The sequence below is a fragment of the Giraffa tippelskirchi genome, chromosome 2 (assembly GCF_054371585.1).
Source record: "Giraffa tippelskirchi isolate mGirTip1 chromosome 2, T2T-mGirTip1v1.2.pri, whole genome shotgun sequence".
NCBI classification, from domain to species: Eukaryota; Metazoa; Chordata; class Mammalia; order Artiodactyla; family Giraffidae; genus Giraffa; species Giraffa tippelskirchi.
In genome coordinates this window covers 64,893,923-64,915,102 of record NC_137276.1, presented here as the reverse complement: position 1 = coordinate 64,915,102, position 21,180 = coordinate 64,893,923, and the positions used below count along the sequence as shown (strand labels likewise).

The 21,180-nt window shown below is 51.1% G+C and overlaps 1 protein-coding gene and 1 long non-coding RNA gene across 2 annotated transcripts in view; one reads left to right on the top strand and one right to left on the bottom strand.

The window, feature by feature from the left end:
• CDH23 (cadherin related 23) overlaps positions 1-21,180 on the top strand; it is a 434,929-nt gene that overhangs the window by 223,463 nt on the left and 190,286 nt on the right. The window contains exon 11 of the mRNA XM_081567063.1: positions 730-918. Coding sequence (XP_081423189.1) covers positions 730-918 — 189 coding nt within the window. The remainder of the gene's footprint in view (positions 1-729; positions 919-21,180) is intronic.
• LOC145536914 (uncharacterized) lies at positions 10,757-16,799 on the bottom strand. The gene is made up of 3 exons (XR_014076082.1): positions 14,328-16,799; positions 12,559-12,655; positions 10,757-11,841 (listed from the first exon to the last, which is right to left on the bottom strand). It is a non-coding gene; the product is annotated as an uncharacterized LOC145536914 (long non-coding RNA).

Genomic DNA, 21,180 nt, shown 5'->3' with positions numbered 1-21,180 from the left:
TGAGAAAGCTGCTCCATAGTCCTAGCGCCACCACCAACTCATTGTGGGACCCTGAGCTCAGCTTTTCCACCTTTGTATAAAATATAATGTAGAGTTTCCCCACTTGGCTGTGAATCCCAATCCTCTGGGGAGCTAGTAAAAGATACCTAGTCCTGGGCTTCTCACCCAGAGATTCTGGTTCAGAAGGGCTGGGCATGGCTATTTGGTGGCCCAGGGACTCTGGTCCAGAGACTGGGTGCCCAGGTGTCTGAGTCCATCTATTCCTGAGTCCAACTCAGACCCTCACGGTTGCCTGCACAGTGTTCAGGCTGTAGCAGGTGCTGAATTAAGTCTTGATTATCTGCTAGCACAAATGCTCTCAGCCTGTTTCATCATTTGCCAAATGAATAATTTGACATCGTTTTCATCCCTTTACCTCCAGATGAACCCTGAAATCTGTCTTGTCCTCTGCACCCCACCTCATCCCACTGCCTGAGTTTGACACCTACTCTGGCTGTGTGTCCTTGTATAAGTCACTTAACCTCTCTGAGTTTCAGTTTCCCCATCAGTAACAGGAATCAGTAAAATGGAGATGCTAATGGTAGAATCTTCCTGGGGTTATGGTGAGGATGAGATGGGATAATTCACATAAAGTGCAGTGCCCAGCACTGAGAAAGTCTGAATGAATGACATCTCTTATTGTGATCATGGCTATCTTCATCCCTGGCATGTTTATTCTTCTGTCTTCAGGGCACAGAGCTGAATGATGACCGCACCCCATCCGACGCCACAGTGACCACAACCTTCAACATCCTGGTGATTGACATCAATGACAACGCCCCAGAGTTCAACAGCTCTGAGTACAGCGTGGCCATCACTGAGCTGGCACAGGTCGGCTTTGCTCTCCCCCTCTTCATCCAGGTGGTAGACAAGGATGAGGTGAGTCCCTTAAAATGTGGTATCCAGTCCCGCACCCGGCCTGGGCTGTGCAGCCCTAGGGGGGACACCAGGGATCTCTGGGCTCTCAGGTCCCCATCTATAAAATAGAAACAAACTTGGCCTCATCCTCCCCTGCTACGTGCTGAGGATAAATAAGGCTGCAAAAATCCTGTACAAAGTGTTTGAGCACACACCTCCAATGTATAGTTCTATTTTAGAAATTTATGTATGTGATCATCGTACTAACCTAGTATGTGTATTATGAAACATACATGCAGAAAATAGAAATTTTAAAAGGGAGAGGCTCTTATATACATGGTGACTCTGGAATAAGTCTTATTCCTGCTTTTGGGGTGAAAATGACCCCACCTTTTCCTTGCAAGTAGTGCAAACGCCTTCCAGAGAACCCCAGGCCACAGGGATGCCTGCACCCCCTTGCCCAGGAGCCTGGAGGCTGAGGCCCATGTCAGGAGGGCAGGGCGTGCGTCCTGAGTGAGAGAGACAGCTCTAGAGGGAGCTCTAGGAGGCGGGGGCTCCAGCTCCGCCCCATGTCATTCTGCTGGCCTGGATGCCTCCCCTTGCCCTACCTCCCTTGCCCGTCAGCAGTCACAACCTTAATAGGACTTCTGTTTATTACCGCTGCTCTCCCAGCCCACTCTGCTCAGGAATTCCATTAGATTTTCCCGCCAGAGGTGCTTCTCTGCAATTACTCCTCACGCGAGGCTCCCTCACTGGCCTTACTCCAGGCCTGGGGACCCTCTCCTATCAGCTTCTCTCAACTGTACCAAATCCCCCCAAGGACTCAGGTTCACAAGGACAAGTCAGTGCCTATGTGTGTGTGTGTGTGTGTGTGTGTGCGCGCGCACATGTATATGCACAGTCACATTTCTGTATGTGTGTACACATATGATATGCCTTCTTCTCCTGCTGAGTCTTTTGGAACCTACCTCTCTGAGATAACTGAAGTATGTACTGAGCACCTATTGCTTACAAGGAGCTATATTTGATCACTTAAGGAAATCCAGGAAGTGGGATCTTTGGTCCCTGCCCCATGGGGCCAAATGTGTTTATGCAAATATAATATGTAATTTTAAAACATATGCAATAATGTAGAAAGTTTAAAAGGTGGAGATAAACAGTTATAAAAACAGGTTCTGACATGTTCTTATGCCCCATGGATCACTTTGTATTCTCCGGGAGAGCAGACCCCCTTTAGAGACTGCTGTGTGAATGAGAACCTCAGGAGAAAGTCCCATCTTTGGTTTCAGGCTGATAATAATGCCCAAGGAAAGAGAGACACCAGAAATAGTGTGGTCCAGGGTCCAGTGACTGTAGGCAGTGAGGCTCCAGAGCTCAGCTGAGTAAGAGGGAGGCAGGGACTGGGAGGATCAGGAAAGACTCTGTGGTAAGAGGGGTCCTAGGGCTAAGCCTTGGGGTAAAAATCAGATGGTGAAAGGGTGCTCAGGAGGACTGGGGGGCCAGGCCATGGCCCCTAGAGAGGACTGGAGGGAGAAACCTATAAGTAGATCAAGGGAACAGGCAGTAACTTGTGCAATTGATCGGGGATTGTGGAGTAGCCTACTGGGAAGGTGGACTGGGACACAGACCTTGGGGAGCCTTGAGTGCCAAGCCAAGGAATCAGCTGGAGCTTGTGTGCAGGGCCATACCTGCCATTTATTAGCTCCGTGACCTTGGATGACTCATTGACCCTTTCTAAGCCTCACTTTGCTCATCTGTGTAATAAAAAATAGGCAATATATCAGTCAGTTTCTATCGCAGGAACAAATTAACCCTGCAAAAGCAATTTATTTCTCCCTTGGACTACTTGTCCAGCCAGGGTAGACAGGGAGAGCCCCTCGGTGTGGTCACTTAGGCGCACACTCTGCAGGATTGTGGTTGTGGCAGGAGGCAGGCACAGGGTTAAGCACCGGCCCTTCTTTGCTTCATCTTGGAAGTGTGACTTCTGCTCAAGGCCCATCAACCAGCACTAGGTATGTGCCCCCACCTCACTGCCTGAAGGCTGGGGGATGTAAGTAAGCAGCTAAATATTTGTGTCTGCCACAAAGGACAGCAACAAGGTGTGCGGAGAGGAGGAGATCAGCTGATAGTGTATAGGATTTGGCATATGCTGGCCACACACAGATGTTCACCATATGGGTGGAGGGGGCACCACCCCCGGCAGGGCATGCTTACCTCGACTTGTGGGATTTCAAGGCTACCCCGTGCCCTTGGGTTTTACCTCAGGCTCCCTTTCCTGGAAGCCTGTCTAAAACACCTGCAGGAATGCTGACGGCAGGGGCCCTGATCCATTGGGGTTTGGCCAGTGTCTCTGACAGTAGAGGACTGGCCTCCTTCCCACAGGGTCACACTTCTCCAGGGCACAGCAAGCTGCAGAGAGAGAGGAGGATAGGCAGCCCAGACCATCCCACTCTGAGGTCACCTGGGCCCTCCTGCAGTTTCCCAGTAGAGCTGCACCTGGACCACCCCAGATGTGGTCCTGGGCTGGTTCCTAAATAAGAAGGAGAGAAAAATTGCTGTCTCAGTTGCCCTGCTCTTTTGTATCTCCCATTTATTCTCCATTCTCCAAACCTCTGGGCGGGGTAGGGGGGTGGGGGGTGGTCAGATCTGCCCAGGTGAATACTCCCAAAGTCTGGTCTTGGGTGCTGACAGTCAGGCCCCAGGTTCCCAGGGTGGAGTATTCAGCCACAGGGCCAACAAGAACACAAGATAGAGGCTACTGGCACGCAGAGTATGGCCCAAGTGTCCCAAGTCTGGGGAAAATCAGAGAACCTCAAAGAGGAAGCAAGAGCTGTTATAAAAGAGTTGTCATTCCTCTGACTTCTCTTTCTGAGGGGAGACTCCATCTGTTGGGATTTGTGTCTGGGTTGAAAGTGACTCTGGATTTGCTAGGTATGGCAGGAGAATGTTTATCGAGCAGACTTGGAGAAGGGAGCATGAGGAGAGCTCATGTCCCTTTGTCATAGATTCTCTAGAACATGATTCTCCTTTGCACTCACCATGCTTGTGATTTTGCAGTTACTGGTGGTGTGGTGATCTCAAGAGTGTCTGTCTCCCCGTTAGACTGAATGACCCATGGGTAGGAGCAGGTCTGTTTGCCCACCAGTGTAACCACCCAGTGCCTCATACTCTACCTGGCACTTGGGAGGCACTACAAAAATATATTTTGGTTGAGTTGAAAGCATGATTGAATGATAAAAGAAGCAATGAGGTAGCCCAGGGCTTTATCCAAACTGGATCATCAGTCAGTACCCATATGCTGAAGCCCAAATTCAACAGTTTTTGTAGGAAGGTGACCTCAGAGGTCCACTATGGGGCAGTAGAGGGTGCTGACGGAAGGCTGAAAGGGAAGCAGGAAGCAGTTTAACCTCTCAGTCAGGCCTCTGTGGCAGCCGTTCCTAATAAGGATGCTAACCTAATTCACAAAAACTAGATAATGCCTGCCATCCCCTCCAGATTCTGTTCAGCCTCTTGATGAACCTCGAGCTCTGCCAGACCCTTCAAATGCACCTAAAGGTGCTTGAAAGAGACCCTTTCTCTGTCCCAAGGACTCCATCTCCATTGTCAAATCTCACTGAGTAATTTCCTCCCCTTTGCCCAGCTATAGAAAACACATAAAAGCCAGAGGAGAAAGGGATGGGGGGGCTGAAACCAACAACCACCCATTTGCACCTTGTGACAGTTGAGATGCAAATAGATGGTTGTAATGAAAATCACACAAAAAAGTCTCTAGGCATGGGCCCCAGGAGTCAGCCTCCGTATAGGAGCTCATCTCTGAGTTTCAAATTAAAGGCTGTGGCAGCCTCATTCCACCAGCTGGGTGTTCTCTTGTCTCCTCCTTGCTGTTCTCTTGGAAGCCACAGGAAATAACTACACACTTACCTACTTGGATTCCTACCGCATTGTTACCCACTCCCTTGCCCTCAACATGATCTCTGCTGTTTCCACTTTGGTCAACTTTTTCTCTCCTAATCATGCCTGTAGCCCTCCTCAAGTCCTACCTACAGCTGAGCTAGACACAGGCTGTCGTGTTTTCCCATCTGCATTGATTGGGAGGGTTGGAAGTTTCTGTTCACTTGTCCTAAAAAGCCACTCTTCTACCTGCATTCTGACACTGAAGGGTTGGGGGCTGAAGGCAGGATGTGTGGAAGCCCATCCATGCCTCTGGCTGCTTTAAAAATTCCAGCAAAGGGGTTCTTAAAAAAATATTGTTTCTGCACTATGCACAACCCTACCCAGTTGACTGGGCTAAAAATGGAGAATTCTTCTTGCATATTCGTCAGTAGAAATAACGTCCGTGTTACATCCTGCCTTTCTTCTCAGGAGTTGGGGGCATTTGATCTACTTTACTTCTGACCCACAGCTTCTTAGAACAGAATTGCTACTGTGCTTAAGAATATATTTGCAGGAGAGAGGGGTTGGGGTGTAGGGTGGGGTGCCAATATCCTGCCCAGAGAGGTCTCTACTGCCTGGTTCTTGGAATTTCAGTCATTAAAGAATGGCCTTCAGACCTCATTAATTTGTTGGCCACCCTCTGCCCCTGGCATTTCTAAGGGAATATATTGAAATGTACACAGGTGGGGGATGATGCATTCATTCAGTCAACAAACGTTATTATGTACCTACTGTGTGCTCACCACTGGGGAAATGGTGCTGAAGATGTGGTCCCTGCCCTCCAAGAGCTTCTATTTCATTCTAGTGGGGAAGCTAGAGGAGTAGGCACCAACATCACTGCAGGCGGGACTGAGGGTCAGGAAGTCAGGAAACAAGCTGAGTGATGGGTGGTGGATAGAGGGACTACTTTTGATTCAGGAGTCCTAGAAGGCTTTCCCAAAAGGTGCCCTTGGGGCTGAAGTTCAGTGATGTGGAGGGGTCAGCCATACAGAGTTGCAAAGGGTGCTGCTCCCCTGCAAGGGCAGAGGTCCCCTATAAGGGATCCAACCTGATTTCCAAGGAGCAGAGGAGAAGCTGATGGGATGGTCCAGGGAGCTTGAGTGAGCAGTATGAGGTGAGGCTGGTGCTATCATCAGGGGCCAGGCCAGGCCTACCAGCTGCAGGAAGGTGTTCTTCCATGACTGTGAGCATGGAAGGGAACCAGCAGACATGCTCTGAGTCATCTTTGTTAAGGAGCTCCCTGATGGCTGTGTTGAAAATGGGGGGCTGACAGGGGCCACGGGTGGAAGCAGAGAAACACCGCACAGAAAACGCCCCCACCTCCACTGACCACTGTTCCAGCTGGCAGGTGCATCCTAGTGCCTGACTTGAGGCTCTCCTGCCCTTTAGCCAGTTTTCTCTTAAGTGTTTGCAAGAAGCCAGAGAACCCCAGACCCCTTATAATGAAACCTAAAAAACCTAGAAGAAATGCCTTCAGAACACTTCTCAGGAGGCCACTGAGTGGCCGTCTTCAGTCTTTGTGACAGAGGCTCTCCCATGTTCAAGTTGACCCAGGGTTTTGAACTCTGGCCATAGCCCTCTGCTACCAGGCCTGTCTGGACTGCCCAGGAAAGATGGTGGTAGAGAGAGCAGGGAAGCCAGGTCCCACGCCTCCTCACAGAGGGATTCCAGGCAAGCCTTGTCCTCTCTCTGTGCCTCAGTGACCACCTCTGGGAAACCATGGGTTGGACCAGTGAACCTTAAGAGTATAAAACCTAACACTCTTTTTGTCCAAGAGGACCTGGGTGGGAAGAGGGAGGGTGCCGCCTGAAGCTTCCCTAACCACCCCGCACCGCTTCCCAACAATGGCCCATCCTCCCTCCCCTGTTCTTGCCCCAGTCGCCTCTGCTCCCCACTTTGGGTGCATAGGCCTGGTACCTTTGTGGGCCTCATCCCTCACCCCCAGCCTCTTCCCCCCACCAATATGCTTCTTTATTTGATACTATCTGGGGTATCCCTTTATGGGTTAGGAAGAAAAAGCCAATTAGAGTTGTTAAAAAATAAGGGCTTTGAAGCCAGACTACCTGGGTTCAAATCCTAATGCTGCCACTTTTGTTCTGTGTAACCTTAGGAGACTTGTTTACCCTCATGAATTTAGTTTTATTATCTGCAAAATGGAGGCAGTAATAATTCCTACCTCATAGAACTATTATGAGGATTAAATGGGCCTATATATGTATTTAGAAGTGCCTGGCCCATAAAAAACACTCTTAAAATCCTAAAAATTCTTGCTTCCAGCCCTGGAAGATATGTGTATTACTGTGTCATTTCTAGGGCAAAGGAAGTTGAGGTTCAGAGAAGTTAAGGGGCTTTCCTAAGGTCACACAGCCAGTGGGTCTCAGAGCTTGGCCTTAAACACCCCTGTGCTTCTTGCTTGTGCTTCAGGGCTCCTCTTTACAGCCAGGGCTCCCCATTCTCAGAGATCTGGTCCCACTAGAGCAGCTGGGTCCCCCACCTACAACCTGGCTGGTAGGAAGGTGAGGGGGAGGTGAGACATTGAGGGTGGCTGCACTGCAGAGGTGAACAGGGACACATCTGGCAGGAGCTAATTCCTGTTTCAGGCAGGAGATGACACAGTTCATTTGTTTGAAGAGCACAGGAGGAAAAAACCAGCATTACCCACCTCCCCAAGGAGAAAACATCACCAAACAAACAAGTAAAAGAAAGCAAATGATGAGGAGAAAAGACCATATTCCAGAATACTGGGTTTATTTGTAGGGATGGGGGGAGGCAGGCAGTGAGAAGGAGAGATTGCTCCCGTTCTCCTGTCCGTCTTGGCTTTATTTTTATCTATCACCCTCATTTTCCATTCCACATGTGTTCCAGGCCTGTCAGGGAGCCCAGTCCATAACCGTGTATTTATTTAAATTCATTTTCTCATTCGCTCCTGTTAGTTGGTCTGTCCGGCCTGTGATCCCTCTGGCCCTTCTCCCCACGCAGCCCTGCAGGGTTGCAGTGCTGGCCCCTCAAGTCTCTCCCAGACTTCTTTTCAGTCCAGGGGTTCTTAATCCAGGAGTGGGAGCCCACTGACTCTCCAAGGCATCCTTGACACTGGATGGAGAAAAATCTGCATCTTTATTTTTGCTAACCTCTACCTGAACTTCTGAGATCTCTTTGATTATGAAATAGAAACAAATCACAGCAGCCTTAGGAGTACCTATGACTCTGAGCCCAAGAGAAATCTCAGATATTTTCATATCACATTACAGGTGTCACAGGGATCTCAAAATATCATTTACACTCATCACTACTTTGAAATTACAGCATATATTAGACCCGCTGCCAAATCTTATTGTTTCATGCATTAATAAGCATGTAACTGTACTATAATACTGTTTTCAAGTACTTTGATAACTGTATTTCAAGGTAATTAATCGACATTGTGGTCCTTTGTATTTTATTTTATGCAACTAAAATGTTATTCTCTTGAAGGGGGTCTGTGGGCTTTACCAGACTGTCAGAGGGTCCATGGCACAGAAAAGATGGAAGACCCCTCCTTAATTCCTGTCCTCAGTAACTGCCACCCTTCAGCCCAGCTTCTTCCTCAGGCATTGGCTGTAAGGCCAACCTTCCACTGGTTCTCAGAGTTGCCATCCTGAACTGAATATCTGTTTAGGGTGAGGTGGGTGAGAACAGGGAGGCCCTTTTCTCCATGTCACACATTCAGCTGAGGGTCCATTTTCTGGCTGTGGAGCTTCCAGGCCACTGTTCACCCAGGCCCCGTAAATCCACCCACCAGCATCTACTTTGCAGTAGAGGCACAGGAAATATACGTCCCTGGCACCCCAGGGAGTGATCCCCGCTGTCCTGAGTTCTCCCTACCTGCCAGTATGACCCAAGGCATGGACCTCTGCTTCCCTATTTTCCAAAGCAATTTGAGCTAGAAACCAAACTCTAGAATCGCTGAAGAGAGATGGCAGGGTTGGGGAGGCGGAGGGGTGGGAGGGAAGGGAGGGGCAGACTGCCGGCATCCGTGGAGGCAGATGTAGGTTTTTGCTCCCTGTGGATGTGTGATTATCCAGTCATCCAGGCCCTTCTTTCCCCTCCATTAGGGAGATGACTGGGATCTGGGAAATCACCCACCTCCCACCGAATCCCCCAGGGGATGTAAAGGCAGTAGATGGAGTGCCTCCGACATTCTGGATGCCTCACTCAGCTCATGACTTCATCACTGAAGTAAAGCAGACAGGAGGGAGGGGTTGGGTGATCTGGCCCAGGCAACAGCCAAGACAAGACACACGGAGAAGAGGAGGTCAGCCTAACCCCTCTTCCCCAGCCAGGTGGCCATCCCAGCTGCTCCTCTTTCTGAAAGGGTTTCTGCTAGTTCTGTTGCTAAGCAGGGGTTAAACATCCCCACAAACCACAGTCAACATGGCTGGGACCTGGGTGAGCACTGCCTCTGCCCTGGCTGTGGGCAGGGGTCTGTCTGCACGACCTCTGCCATGTCATGGCTTCAGTGCACATTGCTAGGGTTCCTCTCTCAAGATTTAGGCTATCCAGGAAAACATCTGTTGACTTCAAAGCAAAGCCACTCTGAAAGGGAAGCCAGGGGGAGCAGGGCGGCCCCATTAGTGCTTTTTCCCATTAATTTCTCCCCAGTTGCCTTGGCTGAGGTTCTTATTATCACGACGATGATTATTAGGATTTTTCTGTGTGTGGCTGCATCCTGTGGTGTGATTCCTCCCAGCAAGCAGCTCTAGCCTCTCCCGGGACCAGAGGGTGTCCTCAGCATGATTTAGACACCTCCTAATTTAGTCTCTCCGTAAATCTAATTAGCGTGCTATTTACACCAGGCCCCTTAGCCTTGGCAGGGAGTGTGAAGCAGTGCCAGCACCCATACTTCACTCCACCCCACCCCAGTACCTGTGGCTCTGAAGTCCCTGCCAGCCACTGGAGGTCATCATCCGTGTTGGATCTAGGGGACTGCTCCCCTCTTACTCAGCTCCCTTCCCCACACCCACACCTCCCCTTGGAAAGTATCGTTTTATCCTCAGAGTCGTGCTGCCTAAAAGCAGCAGCTGGTCTCCTGAAGACCCCCACCCAGATCAGAAGCAGAACTAATAACCTTCATCCTCTCTCCATCACTACTTGGCTGGGTCATGCCCACTCTGGTGCCCCTTCACCATGGGCCCTGGTGAGCCCAGCCTCTCTCCAAATCGTGGTTTCTAACTCCCACCCTCCCCCGCCTGCCCCATTCGCCACCCCCCATCACAGCCCCAATAGCAATTGGTGGTTGTCTTGTTCATCCCCCACTTGAAGGGTAGGGGTAAGCACAGTGTGGCTGGGTGCCGTGGCTGGTGTCCCTCCCCATCACCATGATCATGGGCTGGGAAACCTCCTTGTCAGCAGGCATAGGGAGTGCAAGGCCCCACAGGGCAGCTGCGGTGAGGCCGGCCACCACGGAGGGCAGGGAGCCTTCTCCCCTGCTTTCCTCTGTCCCCTGAGAGGGGAGAATGGTGCAGGAGCGGGGTGGGAGAGGGTAGGAGGGCTTCCATGCCAGGCAGGGCTTTGGGGCTGTATCGTCACTGTCTATGAAGGCCTGGGGGGGACATTTCCTCCTTCCTCTCTAGGCCTTAGTTTCCCCAGTGAATTTGAAAAAGGAATTGGACGTGAGAGAGTCCAATGAGTGTTTCCGAATGCTCACGTCCCAGGTTGGAAAGAAGTTCTGGCACAGAGCAGAGCATGTTTCCTCTCTTTCGTCCTGACGAGGGCCCCGAGCCTGGTGTCAGCGGGCAGATGTTACCTCTGCTCTTCCTACATGAGCTCAACGGGCTCAGAGAGCAACCTTCCACATGAGGTCACAGAGCAGGGCCAACACACACAGCGGCTAGTGAAGCTTGCTGTGGAGTGGGCACCCACGCCAAGAGCAGGAGAGGGATGCCCTAGAGCAGCTCCCCCATTGAGTGGAAGGCAGGAATTGGTCATTTGTTCATTTATCCAGCAAGTATTTGTTGAACACCTACTCCGTCCCACGTGCTTTTCTAGGCACTGTTCATAAGTGAGCACACAGCCGAAGTCCAGCCCTCGGGCAGTAGAAGATTAAAGAAACAAATCGATATATATTATTATATGTCAAGTGGTGACAGGAGCCATGGAGAAAAAGACAGCAGAGTGAGGGGCCTAAGGGAGTGCTTGGGAGGAGAAGGGGTCAGAGGAAGTCTCTCCAATAAGATGATGTTTGTGGAGAGACCTCAGTGAAGTGGGGGTGAGCTTTGTGGATATTTGGAGGAAGAGCATTCCCAGCAGAGGGAGCAGCTGGTGTGGTGGCTGTGAAGCAGGAGTGTGGCTACAGGTTAAGGAGACCTGTGGGTAGGGGAGGAGGCAGACAGGCCTGGCTGTTGTCAGGGCTCAGCAGGAAGGCAGTGAGCAGGGAATGAGAGACTTGATCTGACTAAAGTTTTTCAAGAGGACAGACTCTGAAAACAACCCAAATGCCCAGCACCTGATGAGTAGATAAACAAATGTGGTATACAGTGAAATATTGTAGTGCTGTTGTAGTAATGAAGTTCTGATCCATGATGTAACACAGAACCTAGAAAACATGATGCTAGGTGAAAGAAGCCAAACACAAAAAGTCACCTAGTTGGTGATTCCATTTCCATGAAGTGTCTAGAATAGGCAAATCCGTAGGGACAGAAGGCACACTAGTGGTTGCAGGGGCTGAGGGAAAGGAAATGAAGAGGGATTGCTTATAGTACAGGATTTCCTTTCTGGGTGATGAAAATATTTTAGAACTAGATATAGGTGATAGTTGTACAGTATCACGAATATACTCAAAACTGCTGAACTGCACACATTAAAATGGCTAAAGTGATGAACTGTATCTCAATTCAAAAACTGTAAGAATGTGCTGGCTGCCTGGGTTGATAGACAGAGTAGAGCAGGGCCATTCCTAGGAGGGAAGGGCTGTAGGATGTGTGCAGCGGTAGGGAGTGTTCAGCTCCAGGATCTGTTTTGAAGAGAGAGGATTTGCTGGGGTGATGCTTTCGAACAGTGGTGTTGGAGAAGACTCTTGAGACTCCCTTGGACTGCAAGGAGATCCAACCAGTCTATCCTAAAGCAAATCAGTCCTGAATATTCATTGGAAGGACTGATGCTGAAGCTGAAACTCTAATACTTTGGCCACCTGATGTGAAGAACTGACTCATATGAAAAGACCCTGATGCTGGGAAAGATTGAAGGCGGGAGGAGAAGGGGACAGCAGAGGACGAGATAGTTGGATGGCATCACCAACTCAATGGTCATGAGTTTGAATAAGCTCCAAGAGTTGGTGATAGACAGGGAGGCCTGGCTTGCTGCAGTCCATGGGGTCGCAAAGAGTCAGACATGACTGAGCCACTGAACTGAACTGAGCCGAGAATGACTTCAGGAGCTCTTTGAGCAGTTAGGAACCTGGAGTCTTACTTCCTGAGTTGGTGAAGCAGTAGCTTTGATAAGGAGAAGGCGGAAGCTGTAGGTTAGCCTTCAACACATTAGGTTTGACCTGCTTGTTAGACATTCAAATAGAAGTGCCAGGAAGCCAAGTAGGAAACAGGAGCGTTGCCAGAGTCTGAATTGTAGTTAAAGTCACGGGTCTAACTGGGCTTACCTAGGAAAGGGGTACAAGTAGACTAGAGAGCAGGGCGGGGGGCCAAGCAGCTGGAGGGCACCTCAGAGTTAGGGGAGATGAGGATGAACCGGCAGAGACACTGAGAAGGAACCGCCCCTGAGGGAGGAGGAGGACCAAGAGGGAGCACGGAAGGACAGGAGACCGATTGAGGCAGTGGAGGGGAGAGGGAGGAGGCAGCTGCCTGAGCATCTACCAGTAGTCCCCAATTAGCATATGTATCTGTGTTTACTTTTCTGTTTTCAGCATAAGAACTCTTAATTAGCCTCATTAGGGAATGCCCAGATCCACTAACATTTACTGAGCAAGCCCACCAGGCTTTGTTTTTTTCTTTTTAATCCACTTAACCGTCTTCTCCAGTCCACCTTCAAAGATCTCCCCAGTACACTGGGATGGCCCGCCCCTTAGAGGGATGCAGGGCTTCCTCCCCTAGCTCCGCAGTCTGGGCAGATATGCTAACTCATCCTACAGGAACGGGAGTGTGCTTAAATACACAGGCTACCAAGGTGAAGTGAGAGTCGGATGGATCTCCAAGGCATTCTGCTGAGCAAAAGCAGCCAGCCTCAAAGGCTGCTTCCGAGTGATTCTATGACATTCTCACAAGACAGAACTCTAGTGACAGAGAACTGACCAATGGTTCCTAGGGGTTTCAGGGTAGGAGAGGATGGCTGGAAAGAAAGAGCACAAGGGAGTTTGGGGTTGGGGTGGACATCCCTAGCCTGGTTGTGATGGGGGAATGCCAAGCTATACATTCTAAAGTTTTTAGAACTCTATGCCCCCAGATGTCAATTCCATTGCATGTTCATTATAAAATTTATAAAAATTTATATTATTGAAGACTTCTCCACCCTCTTCCTCCCAAAAAAGATGATGTGAAAGGCACCAGCGTAAATAGCACTACTGGTGGACTTTTACACTCAGCACTGTCCTTCCCTCCACTGTCATTTAATTCAACACATATGTAATACCACCCTCCTATAAATTTAGCGAGAAAGGTAGGCTGGAGGGCCATGAGTGCCACAGTGAGTCTGAACCTAATTCAGTAGGCAGTTGGGAGCCATCGATGGTTCTTGAGTGCAAGTGATACCCTCAGAGCTGATTCATCTTTAGGTTGGTTAATCTGGACAGAAGGAGAAAGAGGATAGAGACCAAGGGTGATGGCAGATAGCACTAATGGATGAGGGCTAGATGTGGGGTCTGTGCAGAAGGTGAGGGCTGGAGTAAGGCTCGGGTTTAGAATCCCAGCGATGGAAGTGGCAGAAGCTCAGAGGGCAGGCCAGGGCAGAGGCTAGATGGAAGAAAAGATGGCAGCTGCCACCATCTGCCACCACTCCACTGGGCATGGCCAGGCTCCTGGTTTCATCTTTCCCCGAACTTAGTTCTTTATCTGAATTCCCTCCATCACCCTCACCTGCTCTCTCTCTGAGTCTCTGTGTTACAGACTCAATTTTCAGATTTTTTTCCTCACACTTGTATATTCACAGATATATCATGCAGCTCATTCACTCATGCCTGTATTGCTTTGTCTATTTAACCACAATTACTATGTGTCCAATACCTGTGTGCCTGGAAAGGCATGGCATGGATCATATAGACAGTGCTCTTTGCAAACCTGAGCTGTGCCTGGGTTTGACTTCAGGATGCCCTGGGGCAGTTGAGTGACACTGTTATCAGGCAGGGTCATCCATCTTCCTAGAGCCCAGTGCCCTGTTCCAGCCCAAGACCCTTTCCATAGGGCACTTATGGTGCCTGTGTTCTGAGGGAAGGGGCCCCAAGGCTGGGCAGACCACCTGGGCAGAGGGCTCGGAGCAGGAAGATGAATTCACCCACTCCCTTCCAGTTCCCAAGACACCTAGGGTCATGGCCTCTAAACAGTCTTGAGTTCTACCCACCCCACCCCACCCCAAGCCTCTTGAGGCAATGGGATCCCTCTCAGCCCCACTCCATGCCACCCAGAGGCATGCTGAAGGTGGACTGACTATTGGAGAGGCAGAGGAATATAAAGTGGTGTGATTAGCAGCAGGCAGAGTCCCCCTCCTGATTTCCATAAGGCGTTTAGATTTCTTTGCCTTGCCACATTTCTCTCTCTGTGGGAACAGGGAAATAGTTTTAGCATGGTAAATCGACAGAGCCAGGCAGCTGCTCAGTGCAAGGCCCACTGCCAGCTCTACACCCTGCCCCTCCCTGCTCTGAAGCTGAGGACAGCCCCCCTCCGCCAGTGCCAGCAAGGCTCATCCTCCTCCTGCTGCCGTCCTGCCCAGGAGGCCACATGACCTTCTGTGGAAGGTGCCCTGAGTGGGGGCAGGACAATTCTGGCCTTGGGGCAGACTGGGATGCACACCCTTTTATCTTGCATTTTGCCCTGTTCTTCCTGCACCTCTGAGTACACTTACCCTTTAGCGCACTGCCCCAACCCCAGCCAAAACTCTGGTGCAGAGTTCGCTGGTGGAATGAGAAAGGGAATTAAAGCCAGATATGCGAGTGAGGTCCAAGTTGGCAGATTCTGATCAGAACAGCAGACCTAATTATTAGAAAAGTGGCTGCCATGCTGGCAGGCCAGGCCACGAGGACTCTTCAGGCTTTCCACTGAGGGCAGGTGCCTTCAAACAGGGCCCCATGCAGGAGGGAGGGAGTGAGGAGAGGATGGGGGAGGGGGGTATGGCCTGGATTCCTTGGGATCTTGTGGAGTGGAGCATATTGTTCCGGAATTAAGAGCTCAGGTCTCATGAATCTCACTTGGTCCCTCTGCCCTTTACATTCAAGGTACCAACCCAGTACCTCCGGCCTGGGCAGCAGTCCCCTGCATGTGTGGGCCTGGAAAGGTCCCTTCCACATAAAGCTTGCCGTTCGGCCACACCCACAGGCACACTGTTAAGGGGAGCCTAGTCCTCCGGACCAGTACTCCCTGAAGCCACTTTGTTTCAGTAAGTGCCCCACCGGGCTGATTGCTCAGACCCCTAGAGGTCCAGGGCAGCCTAAATAAAGATTTGGATCCCACCAGAAATGACTATTTGCCTGGGACATAGAAATGAGATCAGAGTGGCTGGTTCCGTCTCTGGGGGTGGTACAGTTAGTTTTGCTGTATCCAGTGGACACCAGTGGCAGTGGCACCTGTGATCCACAAACACCAGGGCTGAGCAAGGGCTGCTAGTCAGCGGTGCACCCATCCCCACTGGTAAAGACCAGCTCCTGGTGTGAGCTGCTTGGGGGCTTGAGCCTCTAAAGTGAGCCCAGACTTTGTGGAGCACCCGTGGAACTCAAGGGCTGGTGTGGTTAGAACTAAATGCTTAGACTCATTGTTTTCCACACCCAGTGGATGCCACACCTGGGCAGTGGTTCCAGCTGGCCCCTGCTGGGCTCTCAGACTCTCCTTATAGAGTGGGGGACCTATTATCCTAGTTTTCCTGAGATTGCCATGGTTATAGCACTTTAAACCTGCATTCTGGGAATACTGTTAGTCCCAGACAGACTGGGACAGCTGTTCAGTGAGGGTCAGTGCCCATCATCGCTGATACAGGCTTGAGAGGGGACCCACCCCAAGGCTCTGAACCAGACAAGCCTGGAACACAGAAGAGAAAGAAACAACAGAGCTGAGCTACCACTCTGTGACATGGGCTTTGCTGGGTCACTGGAGTTGGGACTCAGTACCCAGGGACAGGAGGGGTGGGGACAGGGGCAGAGAAAGAGGCCATCAGGTGTAGCTGGGAAGTGTGAGATCCCCATAGTGCACTAGGGTAATGGGCTGCAGATTAGGAAAACAGAATTTGAAAGTGTCTGTCCCTCATTTACTTTAATGCAAGGACCTGCACACTGTATATAATTCATCTCCCAGAAGTGCTGGGACTGGCTGTAGGACTGACAGGCCAGATCCCTCTGGAGAGAGGGAGAGAGGTGTGTACGTGCAGGTGAGGAGCACCTGCCTGCCTCGCGCCCTCTTCTGTAGGCAAATAATACACACGTCTGCTAGCAATGGAACTGACAGCTCTCTAGTATTCTTTCTCCAAAGTGCCAGCTGCCAATCGGATTGAATGAGATTTCACAGGGGTTTTTGCAATACATGGAATTCACCAGCAAATTACTCTTAAAGAGGGAAAATCAATCATTTGGAGCTGAGATAAGCTGAAGGCAAGGCAGCCTCGGATTGATCCAAGGCACACGTCTGTGCAGGCGTGTGTAGAATTCAACAGATAACCTGGGGAGAAGAGGGTGGGATCTGCTGGAGAGGAACAGAGGAGGAGGAGGGAAGGAAGAAGAGCTGGAGGTAGAAGGTAAAGCGGAGAGGGAGAAAATGAAAAGAAGAAGGTGAGGGGGAAGAAAGCAGGAAGAAGAGGGATAGAAAAAGAAGAAACAGTGGAGAGGGAGGGAAGGGGAGAGAAAGGAGGAGAGGACAGAGCGAGTGCAAGAGGAGCAAAAAGCAATTTGAAAGAGCACAGAAGGTAAATTATCATTACAGGACCTTGGAGAATCACCCGGCCCATGCTTCCCATTTTGCAGATCAGAAAACTTAGGTCCAGCGAGACAAAAGGGCCTGCCCTAGAGAGGAATAGCAGATCCAGAGAAAACCTCAGATCCCTGGTTTTCCTGACCTCAGGCTCACGATGCTCAAGGGCCCAAACCACACAGAAATTTGGGAAGGGGGTATAGGTGGACTGAGAGCCTGAAAGAAGGTCCGTCCTCCACTTTGCTGCATCCTGGGAACCCTCTCAGGCCAAGGCCGACTGGGACAACTGGTCAACTAGGGACAGCACTCAGCATCCTGATGAAGGCCTAAGTGGTGGCCCACTCCCAGGGAAGAAAAGCTGAGGTTCTGAGCCAGGCAACCCTGGAATGCAGAAGAGAAAAACACAGCAGAGCTGAGATCCCACCATGTGACATGTGTGGGCTTTGCTGGGCCCCTGAGTGGGAGGGACACAAGGAAACAGAAGGTGGCTCTTCACCTAGAAATTACCAAGGAGGTGCCAGCATCAGTTCTCTGAGACTCTGAAACTTGGAAGGTCCCTGGGGATGAGGCAGAGTTAGGGGGTGGAGGCAGTGATAGCACAGGGCTTCTCCCCATTATCCCCTGGACTCTGACTTCACAGCAGGCTCTCTGTGCAGTGGGCCTGGGATAGCAGCCCCCAGCGGGCAGGTGGGGCCAGAGCAATTTGGTGTCCCCCTTAAATGTGGGGACTAGAGGGAGAAGCAGCAAATTTTGAGTGAAGGGATGAGGAGAGGCCAGCCCCCTGCCAAGTTTACTCTGGCATGTCTGATTGGAGTTAATTAAGTGAAAGGATGGACAAAGGAGTGATAAAGAATACATCTTCTGTGGACTTTGATTTTCTGTCGCTCAATAGCATGGATCAGACAACAGGGCACAGTGGAGGAGGGAGGGAGACCTAGGGCCCCTTGCTTACATCCAAGCCTTTATCCTTCTCTGCCTGCTACCTTCATTCCTGGCCAAACCAAGGTCTAGAAATCAGCCCTACCCCAGGAGTACCCCCCTTCCCTTCTAGAACAATAATAACCACTCTCCTTTGTTGAGCATTTACTCCATCCCAGGCACTTTACTAAGATTTTGCAGCTCACCCACAATAGCCCTATCAGGTAGGCTGCATTCTTCCCACTTTGCAGATGAGAAAGTTGAGGCTCAAGGAGGTAAAATTGTGCAAAAAAAATCACACAGCTGGCAAGGATATTACCTATATCTGGACTCAGGTCTAACTCTAAAGCCACCACTGAAGTTTAGGGCCTTACATCCTGAAATCACTGGTCAGAGGGCTCTTCCCTGGCTGGCCCAAGTTTTGGATGGGGCTTCTGTAAGGCTGACACTGACTCTGTGGGCCCATCTCCACACTCCAAATCTCCAGCCCCATTCCCACCTCAGGGTGTCCCACCAGCTCACAGAGCTCTCTCTGTGCCTTTGGAGTGGTCCCTGGCCCTTCTTCATCGTGACTCACGACACTACGAAGTCACTAGTCCCCCCTGCATGCATGTGACCCTAGTCCTTCCTCTTCTTCTGGAAGGAATTAAAGTCCCCTCCAGGACACGTTGTGGTTTATAGGATGGACGAGGGCCCCCTAGCATTTGGGTACAAAGGAAAAACACACAAGGCTCCTGCCATTAGGGAGACTCCTTTCTTAGGCAAGAAAACATAATCCACAAGTCACCCACCAAAACCTGGTGAGGCAGAGAGACAACACTGCTGCTTAATCCTATTGGTTATGCTTTATTCTCCCCACTTCACAGATGAAGAAATTGAGGCTCCAGTAGTACAAGGTCACTCACCTAGGAAGCAACAGAGTCTGTTTTCCCAACTCTGACCCTTCTCCCTGCTACATTACACCACTGGATCACCAACCCAGCTACAACCCTGACCAACAGCAGAGGGAGATGAGCATCTCCAAGGGGCAAACTGGTGCCACCATCAGCAGGGAAGTGCCTCAGGATGGGGAGAACCCAGCTAGAGTCTGAGGGATGAAGGAGCCTGGGGGCTAGGTCAGGCCTTCCTCCTTTGGGGCACAGGGTCATCTGCAGAGGGAAGTACCAGGGGATGACCGGGGGAAGCCATATCCAGAGAGAAGTCAGGTGCAGGTTCTGAGAACACACAGGACAGCCCCAAGCAAGCATAGTGGTCTGACAGGGCAGAATCTGCTCCCCAGGAGGGAAGGGCCCTGCATATGGCATCTGTCAGCCAGTGTGAATCCCACCCTGGCCTCTGCCAGGGTTGTTGTGAACACACAGTGAGCTAATGGTTGCAATAAACTCTCAATACGTAGTTGAAAACAACATTGGGTCCATCATGGAGTCCATGTTAACTGTGGGAGCTGCAGAGAGGTGAGGCGAGAGTGTCCTTGCCGGGCAATGTCTGCTCTCAAGGCCAGCCCTCTACTTCCAGGAGGCAGGGGGAGGCAGCCCCTTCTGGCAGCAGCTGATAACTTGGGCCAGGGGCTGACGTGCTGCCCTCCACAGGGGGTGGCAAGACTTCAGTCACCAGGAGCAAAGCAAATCATAGCTTGCTGCACAGGGTTGGGGGAGCGAGGAGTGATTTCATGCGTCCTTCTCCCTCCAATAAATAAATAAAGCTGAACTGTCACAGCCCCACGGGCAGCCAGGCGGCTCCCCAGCCTGATGCGGGGAGGGCAGACGTTGTGGCTCGGCTCTGGGACCTGCGGCTGCCAGCTATCAGCCTTCTCATCGCCTCTCCTAGCTGGAAAAGAATTTAATCCACCGGGCTCCTCTCCACACACACTGGGACTCCTTTTGATGTTTCTCTTTATCTTCCCTCCCAACAAAATTGCCCCTCGACAGCTCCAAGAGGGCCTCTTGCCTCTCCCCACCTCCCTCCTTCACTGCCTCACCAAGTAGCCTGGCAGCAAGCAAGGAGCAAGGGCAGGGAGGAGACCCAGCCAGGACTGGGAGGAACGGGCGTACCCTCTGCCATCTGACTTCCCTCCCCTCTACCTCCTCCCTTATCTTGGGAGAGGTGCGCTTTGCCCCTTGGGCCTCACTCCTGGCATTTAGTGAATATAGGAAGGGTCCTCCAGTGCCATCTGATGCCAGTTCTTTGCACCCATGAGGACAGCGTTCTAGAGAGGGAGCAACATGTAGGAGACCAGGAGATCAGGGTGGTGAGGGGCTTAGACTCTGTGAGTCAGTACTGACCCAAGCTGCGCATCTTGAACAAGTTACCCTCTCTGGCTTCAGTTTCCCTCTCTGTAAAAAGGGGTGGACCGATGCTGATGTCAGTGGGATGTTGTGAAGATTCTGGTCAAGGTATGGGAAGCACATGGTTGGGGCTTGGTATATGGAAGCGGCTGTTCTTGAAGGCTCCTGGGCCAAGGGCTGCAATTCATAGAGGGTTTGCACTCACTTAGCGAACCAGGTTAAGAATCCCATACACACATGCCAAGGGGCTGAGAGTCACAAGCCAAGTCCTTCTTGGCAGATTCTGGAAGGTGCAGCCTGAGCATTTGAGAGAATTTAGCCAGAGGGGTCCTGGGGTCTCAGGACAGCCATATGAAGGGTCCTGACAGCTGCAGGATCAAGCCTACTGCATTTCCAGCCTCTGGTGGCAGATCAAGGGAAGGGGAGAGATCTCATTCTTTGAGACCCAGACATCTCACCTGAAGGGGCCAGGAAACCCAGTGCTCTTACCTGGCCAGGTGCTCGCTCTGAATCTGCACTGAGCTCAGCACCACCTTCCCAGGTGTCCCGTCAGTCCCTCTGTCTGTGCACCATGGTCTCAGCCCCACTTGGTCCTCTCTCCAGCCTCTCATCCACCACATCTCGCTGGTCAGTTTTCTCACTGTTCTGACTTGCTCTGCACCCCGCCCCCAGCCTTGCTCTGTCCAGCTGATTCTCAAATATCAGCGTGCATCAGAACCCCTGGAGAGTCTGCTAAAATAGTGCTGGGCCCCACCCCCAGAGTTTCTGAGTGTGACCCCAGATTGTGCATTTCTGACAAGTTTCTAGGTGATGCCACTGGTTCCCGCCACACACCCGGAGAACCACTGCTCTCTCAGTAGCTCTCATCCTTGGGTGCACGTTAGAGTGAGTAACCTGAGAGCCGTACAAGATCCTGATGTCTCATCTCCTTCACCCCAAGTCTGATTTCCTTGGTCTGGAGTGCAGCCTAGCCATGGGGGTACTTTAAAGCTCCCCCAGCAGTTTTGATGTGTGGCTGGTGGGTAACTACCACTCCACGCTGCCCTGCTCGCCCTTCTGGA